We start from the raw sequence: 13176 nt of genomic DNA, 5'->3' as shown, positions 1-13176 counted from the left end.
TATTTATAGTCTCGGTGTAGTGGCCCGGGTGATGGAGGTACTGTCAGTCCCCATCATGAGGGGGTATGGCTCTGAACCGGATGGCGTGCAGCCCAGGTAGGCAGGTGACGTGCGGTACAGCCTGTTCTTAAGAACGGTAGGACGTTGACAGTCGCAACAGGGCATGGCCAGAGTAGTCAAGATGCCGTTTGACTGCTGTTGGCCAGTTATGGAGATAGGACGCGACAGTGTGGTGGAGTATGGCCGCATAGGTGGGTGTAAGCTCACACACAGGTGTGGTCACGGACGAGGTCAAGCTCGTTAAGTAGTCGCGTCAGGCGTTTATGGAGACCGACTTGGTGTAGACCGGAAATGGTTCGGTTTTCCGGGTTCCGAGGTGTACTTGAGAGAGCGCTCCGAGCTCGTGGGTCGGAGCGTATGCTGTGTATTGCTGGGGTCGGCGTCTCGAATTTGGTCGGGACGGGTTGGCGTTTGTTTAGAGGCACCCCGAACTTGGTCGGGGAAGTCGGCGAATGTCCGGAGTTGGTGGAGTTCCGAGGACGAGCTGGCTCTGGACCGAAGTGAAGATTTAGTCATTCATCATTGGTATTTACTGGGCCGAAACTGGGCGGCCTTTTAGTTGTGGGCTGGACGATCCGTTTTTCCCTCTATCAGAGGTATTTGTAAAAAATAGTATTTTATGAGGGTACAGAAATAAATATAAATTTAAGAGGGTATTTACGTAAATTTAAATTTTTAAGAAAAGATATTTATGCAAAAAAAACCCCAAAAAAAATAGGGGGATTAATATGAAATTATAAAAAAGTAAGGGCTTGATACCAAACATGGCGCTAATAATCTGCTCCAAAATATCTCCTTGCCATATCCCGGCTCAAGATTTAAGAATCCCTCTCTTCCGGTTCCGGCTGCCGGCCTCTCCTTATCTCGGCTCCGCCACCATACCGCCGTCTCCCGTTCCGCCACCCCACATCTCTACCGTCCTCTTCGCCGCACAAGACCGGACGGGAAGCCGCCTCGCACCACACGCATCAGGTACGCCGCCCTCTCCTCCTCCTCCTCCTCCTCCTCCTCTCCCTCCCCGCACCCCCCTCTCCCACCTCAATCCGCCGCATTGCCATCGCTCACCACCCTACTCTTCTTCCTCCTCCTCCTCCTCTCCCCTCTTTCCCATCATCTCTCTCTAACCATTCTTTCCTCTCTCACGTGCCTTGATCTCCTTGGAAGGCCAAGAACAAGAATGTTTGCTTTGAGGGTATGGAGGTCTTCGTCGCACCTCATCACTCTGGGCTCCAGGGCCGTCCCCGTCAACATCAGGACAAAAGCTAGGGCCAGAGTCAGGTGCTGCTCTTCGTCCTCATCCACCGCCGCTGCCACGCCCTCCCCTATCGTCCCTCCCGGGACCTCCGACCGCCGCCGCCGAAGTTCCTCCTCCACCTCCGACAGAGACTCCATTCGCGCCATCCGTCTTAAAAAGGCAATCTTCCCACTCTCGATCTCACCTTATTCTTTATTCTCTGAAACATCAAGAAAATAAGTACTTTTTAGGTATTCCTTCAAAAAAATGAACTTAAGTTGACAACCCTAGATTCAAGGTTTTCTTACCTGTATGTATCGTTGTTAGCATTGGATGATTAATTGATTTGTCTCTTTCAGTATATTTAGTTTAGAAAGTTATTCTCCGGGGCATCCAGAAATTCGCAAGTTTGAATTCATTGCTTATCATATATCCTCGTCAAAATGGGAGGGGAGCACGAGATAATGGAGACAGCACGAGGGATGATTGATAGGGTGGTAACAATAATGAGACTAATAGGATTGATTGTTCATGGGTTAAGTTTCGAATGGTGCATACAGTTCACATTCAAATTTCAATCCAAAAGGTTCAGTTTGGATCTCCTAATTGATTTACCTCAAAAGCTAGTCCGTTTTCCTAAGGTCAGTTCATACATGTTTAAGGGAAAGGAATTCAATGCAAGTATTCAGGGTTTCATCAAGCAGTTATGCCAGGCTTTAATGTTATACATGCTAGTAAGATATATCGTATTATTCTCAACTTTTATGGCTGCTAAATTTCAATCTTTTCTTATTTGTATATTTTCTTGGTCCATTGCTTTGTGATTGGTGAAAGGACTGCATGGTGGACCTTGCATCGTAATTTAATAATATGTTTTTTGCAACTTTGAGGGCTCTCTTCAACTTTCCTTATGTCCTTAGTTCTAGAAAACTGAAACTCCTTAATATCGTGCCCAGTTTTCTTTGCCTTCTGTGTTGTATTATAGTTGAGAAAATGGTTAGCTCTATTGAGTGTGCATCTTATTGCATGGCAATTGCATTGACTCAATCTACCCTTCAGAAATATAACTGAATACACAAAACATACTTCTGTTATTATATTGTAGCGTTTTTTTTGCCTTTTCTGCCCTTAACCTTAAATATTGCTTCATGGTTAGGTGGAAGAGTTGAGGAGCAAGGGTTATGAGCCTTATGCATATAAGTGGGACAGAAGTCACACTGCAAGCCAGCTCCAGGAAATTTATAGCAATTTGGCAAATGGTGAAGAATGTAAGGAAGTCTCTGTATCCATTGCAGGAAGAAATGTTGCTCGCAGAGCATTTGGTAAACTTGCCTTCTTGACTATAAGAGATGATTCAGGGACAATCCAGGTTTGCCTCTTCTACTCTACCTATCTTCTTTCCAAAGCTATAAAATAACATTTGCAAATTCCTGTCTTCTTTTATAGTTGCACCATATAGCTAACCGATTAATTTAGATGCCAACTTGTATTAAAACAGGATTTAGGAAAGGGGCAGAAAAGGATTAGCTCCATTATGTCTGCGGCATTAAAGTAATAAATAGAATAATTGATGACTAATTAAAAGTTTTATATTTTCCTAAACATCTATATAGTTGGCATTGAATAAATTTATTTAATAGTTGACTTGCTATAAATTGAGAATAAAGTGCCAGTTTGGACAATGCCTCATTCTACAATACGTACCCTGCAGGCAGGTTATAGGCTCTATGTGGTGTTTTGTACATACTGCTGTATCGTTCATGCTAGCCCATGTTGATGCAGTTATGCGATAAACATGGTTACATGCCATCATGTTATGATATGAATTAGTATGACCAGTACACCAGCACATACCTTTGCATTTAGCCAATAACGCATTGCTGTTTGATATTTTCCAGTCCATACTTGCACTGAATGCTGGATAAATGGGAAACCTTGGTTAAGTATGCATTTACGTTAATATTATATATCAACTGTAAACCACACCTGTTAGCTAATTACTTAAAAAATGCCAAATATTCTTTTTGTTGCAATGTTGAACTTCTATAAATTTGAATACTTCATATGTACTTCAACAATTTGTATTTTCTGCCTTATGTTGAACCCATTAAGTTAGGTTGATGTAGCCCCTTAAAGTTAGGGCTGCAAGGAGAATAGATATGAGCTGAAATGAATTTCGGATCTAGATCGATCTGAATATATATCTTTCTCAAATCTGCAGCAAGGAAGAGAAGAGGCAATATTTCTTAAAAGGAGAACTACTTCATTCAATGAGTTGGAATTAAAGAGGAGGAGGTAGAGAGGGAAGAAAGAACAGAGGGTAAGATCTTCAAAAAAGAACTACTTCATTCAAAATAATCCATATATATTATTCATGTGTTCTCATAATGCATATTTACAGACAAACAACCATAAAACAATGTGGTATTAAAGGATCTAACTCGCTTATATTGGACCTAAGTCTACGACTTGAACAATTTGACTCAACAAGGACTTCTGATCTAAATTAATAATATAAAAGCTATTCATTTTCTTAACAAAAAATGACTAAAGTTTTTCCATCTATAGTAAATTCAGAATTCCCAAGGATCCCATATAAAAGGCTCTAGAAATTTTTCCATCGACAATCCTAATGAAGTTAAAGCTTTTCTAACCCATGCTAGACCCAAAGTAGGACCTTTAGATGATAATCCGGCTCATATCAGGGCTCAAAAAACTTCAGGAAAGTGACCCTAAAGGTTTTCTTCAATAAAAGACATCTAAGACAATAAAAATAGCAATTTAACTGAAAATAATAATCAAAATCAGAATAACTAAATTTGACCCAATATGGACCTAAGCTACATTACATGTGCAATTTTTTTTATTGACTAGCTATCAAGCTGCTATTGACTATCCACCACTAAATTCAGGTCTGGGTGGTGTATCTAGCTTGAAAATGGAGATGGTCCTTTCTAAGTTATTTAAAAATAATCATAACTCCTCTTAAATCATAATTATTATAGTTTTATCTCGCAATACCTATTGGTGAAATCTAGCTGGCAGGGGAAACTAATATTGCAGTTCATTTTTATTTCCTTCATTTGAGAGAAACAAGAGCTAGCATGGTTTAGGAAGATGGAGCGAAATTGCTGCATATTCCCCATCTCCCTCTTCAAAAATTAGGTGGTTCTTCTTGTGTAGCGAAGGCAGGTACTAGGACTGTGAAGATTCCATCATGTGCATCTCTTGCATCTGTTGCATCAATTTGGTCATGTCTTGAAATTCTACACTGTCCTATGATGGGTCTGTGAAGGGAACATGTTACTTTGCTAGTATACCTTATCATAAACTCCCAAGAGGTGAGGTTGTTAAAGCACAAGAAAAGAAAGACGAGAAAAGAAAAAGAATATTTATAGGTTTATCCAAGGTCCGCAATTTTGGTACCGGATACCATATCAATACCTTATCGGTTTGGTACGGTATAGTATGATATGGTATGATATATTTCCATACCGAAATAGCTTTCTAACTATTTTTTTTTATTTTTATCTCCATACACCTTGGTACGCACCTCGATACAGGGCCGTATACCTTGGTATGGGGCGGCACATCTCGGTACAAGCGGTATGGAGCTTGTACTGACTTGAAGTTAAGTTTCATAGCGGTTTCCTCTCTATACGGTACGGGGCGGTATGGCAGATCATAGGTTTATCCACTATTTTTACACTCATTATCATCATAACACCAATGTGTTAAGTGCTGTCCGATATTGACTAGAACAAGGAGTACTGTTCCTCCTAGGTACAATAAAGTACGTATAGGGGCATGGTATGCCCATATATAGATAAATGATATGGGTGCTGTGCCAACTCAAACAACATACATTGTGGTGGGTTAGGGAGTGTCATATTGATATTGGTATGGGATATGGTATTGAGACTTAAATTAATATTTACAACTTCAAAATAGGATAATTTGTTTGATTTTTTTCTTCACTTTTGGCTTTTGTTTCTAGTTACATTTGATTTGTAAATTTGTACTCATAATCTTATGCCATTGTTTTAGTTAACTTGCCATGAGTCTTCCTTCCACTTTAAACTTGCTTTTCTTTTGATATCTCCTATCCAGAGCTTTCCCAAAAGCATTTAGCACTTGTAAAAGTTTTGGTGCTATCCATATTTCATTAATCTCATTTTGTTTAGCAATTGTATATGCATGTGTGTGGTTTCCTCTAATGTTTTCACTCCATTTGCAGCTTTACTGTGAGAAAGAAAGCCTTGCAGAGGATCAATTCGAGCAGTTGAAGACATTTGTTGACATTGGTGATATTTTGGGTGCAAGTGGTTCCATAAAGAGGACAGAGAAAGGTCAGCAGTGGAGCAAATCCCTTTGTATCTCGTCAATTACTTTGTTTGCTTATGGCATTCAAAACTATTTCTCTATATCTTTTGCTCAATGTTTACACTCAGACAATCTTGTGCTTCTCATCAGAAAAATCTAGTCTTATGTTTTCAAATTGGTGCGTTGCCAAGGCATGGAGTTTTCTGGTTAAATTTTGAAGTATAAGTTTGGATTTTATTGGCCAATTTTTGGAACCATATCTAATACATTACATATGTTATCTAGGGCCATAAACATGTCTGCTTTTTTGAAGAACTTATTGGTGGTCGAGATTACCATATAGTTCTCTTTGCCGCTTGAACATTCATCTTATTTAATCACCTTATTTTTTCCAGGGGAGCTGTCTGTTTACGTGAAGTATTTTGAAATCCTTACAAAATCTTTGGTCCCACTACCAGATAAATATCATGGCTTAACTGATATCGATAAGCGGTATCGTCAGAGGTTAGTTTCTCTTCACTGGCTCGTATCATCTTTTCCTTGTATTTTTTTTTTAATAGAACAATGATTAAATGTTTAATATTATTATAATAAGTAATCAATATTTTTTCCTTAAATTTTAAATATAATCTTCAAATATCTATATAGGATTTCAATTCTATTGCTTTATATGGAATTTTGCTATATCCTTGCTGGTTTATTCAACAAGTATGTAGTTTGACACCAATATCCTCTTTTTATAACATGCAGAGTCTTTTAACTTTAGAATCTTCGCACATGATTTTTATGTCATATGCATGTTATCTTGGAGTAGCTTAATTTTGAAACCATCAGCTTTAGGGATATCTATGTCTATAATGATGCATTGTATGTATGCCTTTATTAATTTTTTTTTTTGTGTATTTTATGAGCACAGTATAAGCTTTCCAGCATCTGCTTGCTGAGCTTCATCATGTCATAACCTATAATCATCATCCTAGAATGATTTTTGGAAACTTAGGATGTGAACTGAGGAAAGTTTGACCTTAGGATAAAGTCCCAGTCTGTCTTAGATTGGATCAGTGAAGTTCTGGGTCCGTAGATGGGTCCAGGACCCTTATACATGCAAAACCAAATCATCCCGGTCTGTCTCAGCTGCTATGAATTGGAGTGGTTGCTACCAGTGTCTCAATACTTAGGATGGTCATTCATTTTTTCTTGTTCTAACTTTTGCCCTCTTGTTTATGGGTTGAAAAGCAACCTTGAAGAAGCCTGTTGCAAGTGCTTAAGTGAGAAAAGAAAGCCTTTGTCATGATTTTTATTTGTGGCCGATAGAGATTTTTATTGTGTCTCCACCTAGGTACCTCACAAACCAGTGTTATATGCATCAAGATTGTTAGACAAAAAATATCTTGAAATCGTTTATGATATATTAATTGTATTTTTCTCCACTAAAATACCATCTTAGTGGGGCTTCAAAATTTCATTGTATTAATCAAGAACATGACACTTTTGCGTGCAACTTTAGTAGTCATGTCAAAATATTCCATTCCTCCTTTCTACTTTTACTTGGATGGGGCATGCCCTCAATCAATAGTGGATTATACAATATAAAGATTCAAAATGAACCAACTACCTCTAGTTCAATTAGAGTATTAACATTGGAAATAGAGGAAGAAAGGAATAGGGCTTAGGTCATGGACACAAACCTGATACCAAAATGGTGTAGGTACTGGTATTGGCACCATAAACCTAAATTATGACAAACAAACTCTAAAGCCCTTGTAAACAATCATAAAAACAACGAACAATAATTAAAAACAAAAACAATGGCATCCTATCGAGTCATCGAGACTTCCATCTATCCCAAGCAAGGTACGCTATATCGTACCGAACTGGTCGTTACGGGATGTACTACACCAAATCAGATGGCACGAAGCATACAATACCGTACTGTACCTGTACATGGTACAAAGGGCGTACCATACTGAGTGTCGGGATGCTGAACCAGCTCTTGTATCGAGCATACTGGCACTGTGTGATAGGGTGGCATTAATATGAGGCCTGTATCGAGATAGCGTACTTTGATCCTAAGTGCTGGGATGGCACCTTCCTGAATCTCAATAGCATCTCAATCCAGCCTCGGACCGATATAGGGCTTGGGTTTGGGATTTAAAACCTTAAGACAATAAAGAGTTGTACTAGGAGATATCCTTCACCACTATATATACATGCATGCATACATACATATACATGCATCCATACATATACATGCATCCATACATATACATACATACATACATATATATATATATGTGTGTGTGTGTGTGTGTATATATATATGGGCACTCACGCACACGCGCGCGCGCGCACACACATATATACATGTATGTGTCCATGTATATACATGTAGAGACACACACAACATTTATACATACATACAAACAGACATACATATTCTACAAATTAGTTGCAACTTGTAGTTAGAGAAGTGAAAGATGTGTGGAAGCATAAGTATGAATAGCTTTTCATGGTATATGAATGCTGTTTATCATCATTGAGAGGTAGATGCCATTTATTATTTTGCCTGTCAGTTAAAGGAAAAAAACATGCTCAGCATTTGCCTCCAAATTGACTGATATAAGTAGAGACTGTAGTTAGTAGTTCGTTAAAAACACTTCTGTTGATGTACCCAGCACAACTTAGGGAATTTGTTTGATCTGATACCATGGAATGTATCTACTCTAGATTAACATAATTCCTGGTTTACCAAAAAAGAAACACTTTTGTTGTGTGGCATATTTACATATAATTTTTCGAAGTATTTTAGAAAACCAGCTAACCATACTGAAGATATTGAGGATGAAAAGGGAGACACTTGAGTACATAAGTTGTTCTGGTTCAATGTAATTTGATAACGCATCAGTCTAACATGCTGTTATGAGGCAAAAGCATTTTCAAGAGTGAGCTGCATGTGAGAAAAAATTATAACCTTATGGTGCCTTGGAACTGGTCTTTAGAGGTCTGGTGGAGATATTGGGTGGTGAGCCTCCAATAAGGCGCAAATTAATACATCTTAATTGCCAAGATGGGAAGCTCATTGCTGAGCAATGGTTGCTATATTTTTCTTTTTTTTTGGTTCAGTTATGAGAAAGTTCTGCCTGATGATTTTCCTATCACTGCTCACATTCTTTTAGTTTCACTGTGATTTTCTGACTGAAGCATGAAAGAATGTGAGGCTATGAGAATTTGAAAATGGCGTGCAGGAGATGAACTTGTTGCTCTGTCTAAGAAAAACGGTTACTTAGGATAGTTATTTCTTGCATGTATAAGAAAAACAGGCTCATAAACATCCCCATGCCACTGCATAGGACAAGACAGAGGGCTTGGAGCTAGCTGCTTAGGAAACAGAGACATCAAGACAGTTGAGAAAATCTAGTTGTTGCTCTATGAGATGAATTAAACATCTTGAAACCTTGATGCATGACTATTTGCTTGGGAACTAGCTTATAGAGATTTATGTTTCTTTTTTTTGCGTCACCATCTAGTAGCATATTGGATCTAAGATCCCATTTCTCCACCTCCTCCTCCTCTTGTTTTTAAAGGTTTTTGCAGTAGTATCTATTTGGGTCTGTATTAGGTTGGATTATGATTAATTCCGGATTACTTAAAGTAGAATATTTTTCTCTCAGAGTTGGGGGTACAAACTCTATATAAGGTGCAAAATAAAGCTTGGGCTAATAATAGGAGATAATTGGTTAAGACCAGACCAAGGTACGCTGAACCAGTACTGGTAGGCGTACCGGTCGCCTACCGGACCGGTTCGAGACCGGTTCGTACCAGAACCGGTCTTTTGTTTATATATATTTTTTTGGTTCATGGACGCGCGCGGATGCCCATGGAAAAAGAATTTTTTTTGGTTCGCGTCCGCACGCGGACGCGCCAGGGCTGGCCACAGAGTGGTATTAAATGCCACTCTATGGCATTTATGACCCGCACGGGGGAGCGCACTCGTATGTTGCCCCGCGCGGATGAGTTGGCATGTGGGAATTGCGCGCGGGGCGATTCCTAGTGTGGGGAATCGCGCCCGTGCACTGTGAAATCGCGCCGCGTGCGGTTGAACAGCGTGAGGGGGGGGGACCGCGCGTGGGCACGCGGCCTCGCGCCCGCGCGGGGTGTTCTGCCCCGAGGAAAGGGCTACGTGCTCTCACGCCAGCGCGCGAGCGCTGTGGTTTAACATCCATAGCACGCGCGCTGTAGTTAAAAAAAAAATTGGTACCGGTGCGAACCGGCCGGTATGGGCTGGTACGAGACTAGTACGTAGTCCGTACGCATGCGTACCCGTCGGTACCAGCCCGAAAACAGCTGGAACCAGTATCCACGCTGTCCGGGTACCGGTTCCAGGCCGGACCGGTCTGTACCGGGCCGAACTGGCCGGTACAGACCGGTTCGATGGACCATGGTTAAGACATTAGATATAGGTATTATATTCCAGTTGAATTGGATTCATTTGTTATCAAGAGGAAGCTGTTGAATCTGTCTTAGCCTTTCATAGGCACGATCTAAAGTGTATATAAGAAGATGAGGATGAACTGCTTGACTAACTCTCCACTGCAATTGACTTTCACGCCATACAAACAGTTCTTATGGTTTGAACAGCTTCCTTTCTGTGATGAAAAGAACAGTAAATCTGTGCCTCTTACCCATCTTTTTCCTCCTATGTCAACGCCAAATCTGAAGTTTTCTATTTTCCTCTTCTTCTTCTTCTTTATATCATTATTCTATTAATTATTTTGACTCATTACTCAAATGCACATTTTGTTTTCCATATTCAAATACCAAGAACTACAGTTGCTATTTTAATGTTCCTTCAATATTCGAGAGATGGCAATTATAAAATGGGTTTATAAATCTCAGTCAATTACAGTGAGTGTTGCACCTGTCAAATGATGCAAACATTACATTGCTTTGAATCTACAAAGAAAGGTTATCTATGTATTCTTAAGTGGAAAAATTGTCAAGGAGACTTGAATCAATGGTTAAATAAAGCCTAAATTTGAAAATACTGGCTTATTGTAAATTGTACATAATATGCTTTGTGTTAGACATTTCAGTCAATGTAAGATCTTTAGTAGCAGGGGGGCTATGCTTGGATGCTCATGTATGATTGCCTGCTATTAAAATGCATGTCCATTGGTAAATTTGCAATATATTTTGTCTCCCCCTTCTTATTTTTGATTGGTACCAGTTAGAGAAGATGTTTGCTGAACCAGAACTCATGCCTATGATAAATTTAAATCATGTCTTAGCTACCTGTACTTGGTTTTGCAGTTGGTTTCCTATAACATGTTCTGTAATTTTAGTTTTATCTTTATGCTCAGGTACGTTGACATGATTGCAAATCCTGAGGTTGCTGATGTATTTCGAATAAGAGCAAAGGTGGTAAATCATATATTATTTTGTTTTCTAAAACCCTTCGATGTTTTTAATTATGTATTGGTAAAGGTGATTGAAGAATTGAACTCTAATATTGCTTTATGCTTTTGAAGGTGCTATTCATTTCCTTGTTATTGTCCTTACAAGATAATTAATATGTGGGACATAAAAAATTATCCTTCAGTACTAGCATATAATGGGACATAATACATTATCCTTCTATTTTCCTGTACTCCAAAGGATTTGGTAAATTCATGTAATTACTAAGAGAGGGAAAAATGATGCAGACTCGTGTCGCATCAGACTGCAGAAATAAATGGCTGAAATAACTTTCATTTAGTTTTTTTACATTTCAAAATGGAAAAAATAAAAAAAAACAGAATAATTGGAGGGTGAAAAATGAAGAAAAGAGAGAATGAGGGAGAAGAATAGAAGCTGGAGAGAAACTACAGATAGAGAAGATAGAAGAACCACAACGTTCAATAGAGAGGACAAGAACTTAAATTAGCCATCCACAAAACTAATTTGCCCCATCTTCTCTCCATCTTTGAAATTCTTTGTTGTTTGCATGCTGTGTATGGCTGCACGTGATTCAAGTTATGCTAATAATATTTAGTTACTTTGTTCTTTGAACTGGTTAACATTAAAGTTCCCCATTAATGCCTCAAATATGTTCGGTTCTACTAGTCTTTTCCTATTGTAGTTTCATTTCTCCGGAAATTGTTTGGTGGTTCCTTAGTGGTCCACATCATGCTTTATGGTTTTTCCATCTTTGTTCTGACTATATTTGTTGCTTTTGGATAATTTTTAATCTACACTTTTTGGAGAAACAGTTATGTTTTTTGCACCGCTTGATATACTCCAAACTTCTTTAAGATCCTATACTGCCCTGCAGTCTGCTTTCTGATCCTTTATTACCTTAGCCAGTTGCCGTTACTTGGAACTGCTTAAATTTTCATATGTATTTCTGCAGGAAAGATCACAACTTCTCCAACTCTTCTTATATGTTTATGCCACATTAAAGCCAAACAGTTTCCCTTCTTTACCTTCTTTAGTCCATTTCTTTTATTGCATATTGGTATTTATACATTTCTCAAGTTAATGTAGATTGTCTCCGAGATCCGCAAGACAATGGAATCTTTGGGCTTTATTGAAGTTGAGACTCCGGTTTTACAGGTTTGCCTTTTGCAGTTTTATTGCTTGGTTCAGTATGTTTGGAGTTTCTTGGACACATGTAATATCTCTTATTCCAGATACATGTATGATTAGTCTGCTACCTTTTTCACCAATTCTTCCAACTGTAACCAGAGATAAAAGCTTGTTTAACTGTTATTTTGATTTAATCCGCCAATAGGACCAATATTTTTGAATGAGACCACATTAGCTCTTATCAGGTATGATATAATTTACAAGGAACAGTCAGTGAATGCAAAAAAGAAAGCAAGCCTGAAGAAGAAACAAAAAAAGGAGCCAAAAACATCCCTTTTTTGGCTAACCAACAAAAACATCCCATTTTTGGCTAACCAACAAAAACATCCCAATGAAGCAATCAAGGTGCAGAGTAAGTATCTCCTTTATTCCCTTTAAAAGAATTGGATAGGGAAAACCCTCTCTTTTTTTTCCCCTTTTTTCCCATCCCAACAAAAACATTCCAGTAATCAAGGTGCAGAGTGACTACCTCCTTTGTTCCCTTTAAAGAATTGGATAGAGAAAGAGAAGAAGATCACTTCCCAAAGTTTCTGGAATTGGTACCAGGACGTGCCGGTCGCTGACCGGCATGGTACACTCCAAATCTTTACCATACCATGCCAGGGGCATTACAACCTCTTTATTTTTTTTCAGATTTTGAACTGAAATTGGCAAAGGATGCGTCGACTTCAATTCAAAATTCGAAAATAAAAAATTGTTCAACACCGCCCTCCCTTGTTCTAAAACAAAGACCGGGAGAGAGAGGGGGAGAGGGAGGAGAGAGAGGAAGAAAGAGAGAGAGGGAGAGGGAGGGGGGAGAGAGGAAGAAGAGATAGAGAGAGGGAGGACGCATACTTTGATGCCTCTTGCCATTGAGCTCTGAGCGCAGGGGAAGGTGAACGTTTCAAGCACGGGCGGAGGTGAAACAACCCTTTTTTTTTTGGGGGGGGGGGTAT

General features: G+C 39.1%; 1 protein-coding gene across 3 annotated transcripts in view; it reads left to right on the top strand.

Annotated features, from left to right (window-relative positions):
* The first annotated feature begins 830 nt into the window (after window positions 1-830).
* OVA5 (Lysyl-tRNA synthetase, class II) overlaps window positions 831-13176 on the top strand; it is a 33218-nt gene continuing 20872 nt past the window's right edge. The window contains exons 1-7 of one of the 3 annotated variants that reach the window (XR_016395896.1): window positions 831-1032; window positions 1225-1474; window positions 2451-2663; window positions 5532-5643; window positions 6013-6121; window positions 10978-11035; window positions 12140-12208. Coding sequence is in view for 2 of the 3 variants with exons in the window: in XM_089924255.1 (XP_089780381.1) it covers window positions 1238-1474; window positions 2451-2663; window positions 5532-5643; window positions 6013-6121; window positions 10978-11035; window positions 12140-12208 (798 nt within the window). In the remaining variant the exon portion in view is untranslated. The remainder of the gene's footprint in view (window positions 1033-1224; window positions 1475-2450; window positions 2664-5531; window positions 5644-6012; window positions 6122-10977; window positions 11036-12139; window positions 12209-13176) is intronic. The other 2 variants (XM_089924255.1, XM_089924254.1) reach the window with 2 other exon arrangements.

Source organism: Phoenix dactylifera, chromosome 1, assembly GCF_051530095.1.
Source record: "Phoenix dactylifera cultivar Ajwa chromosome 1, Ajwa_hap1_PhDact_Kaust_v1.1, whole genome shotgun sequence".
NCBI lineage: Eukaryota > Viridiplantae > Streptophyta > Magnoliopsida > Arecales > Arecaceae > Phoenix > Phoenix dactylifera.
This window is presented reverse-complemented; position numbering and strand designations above follow the sequence as displayed.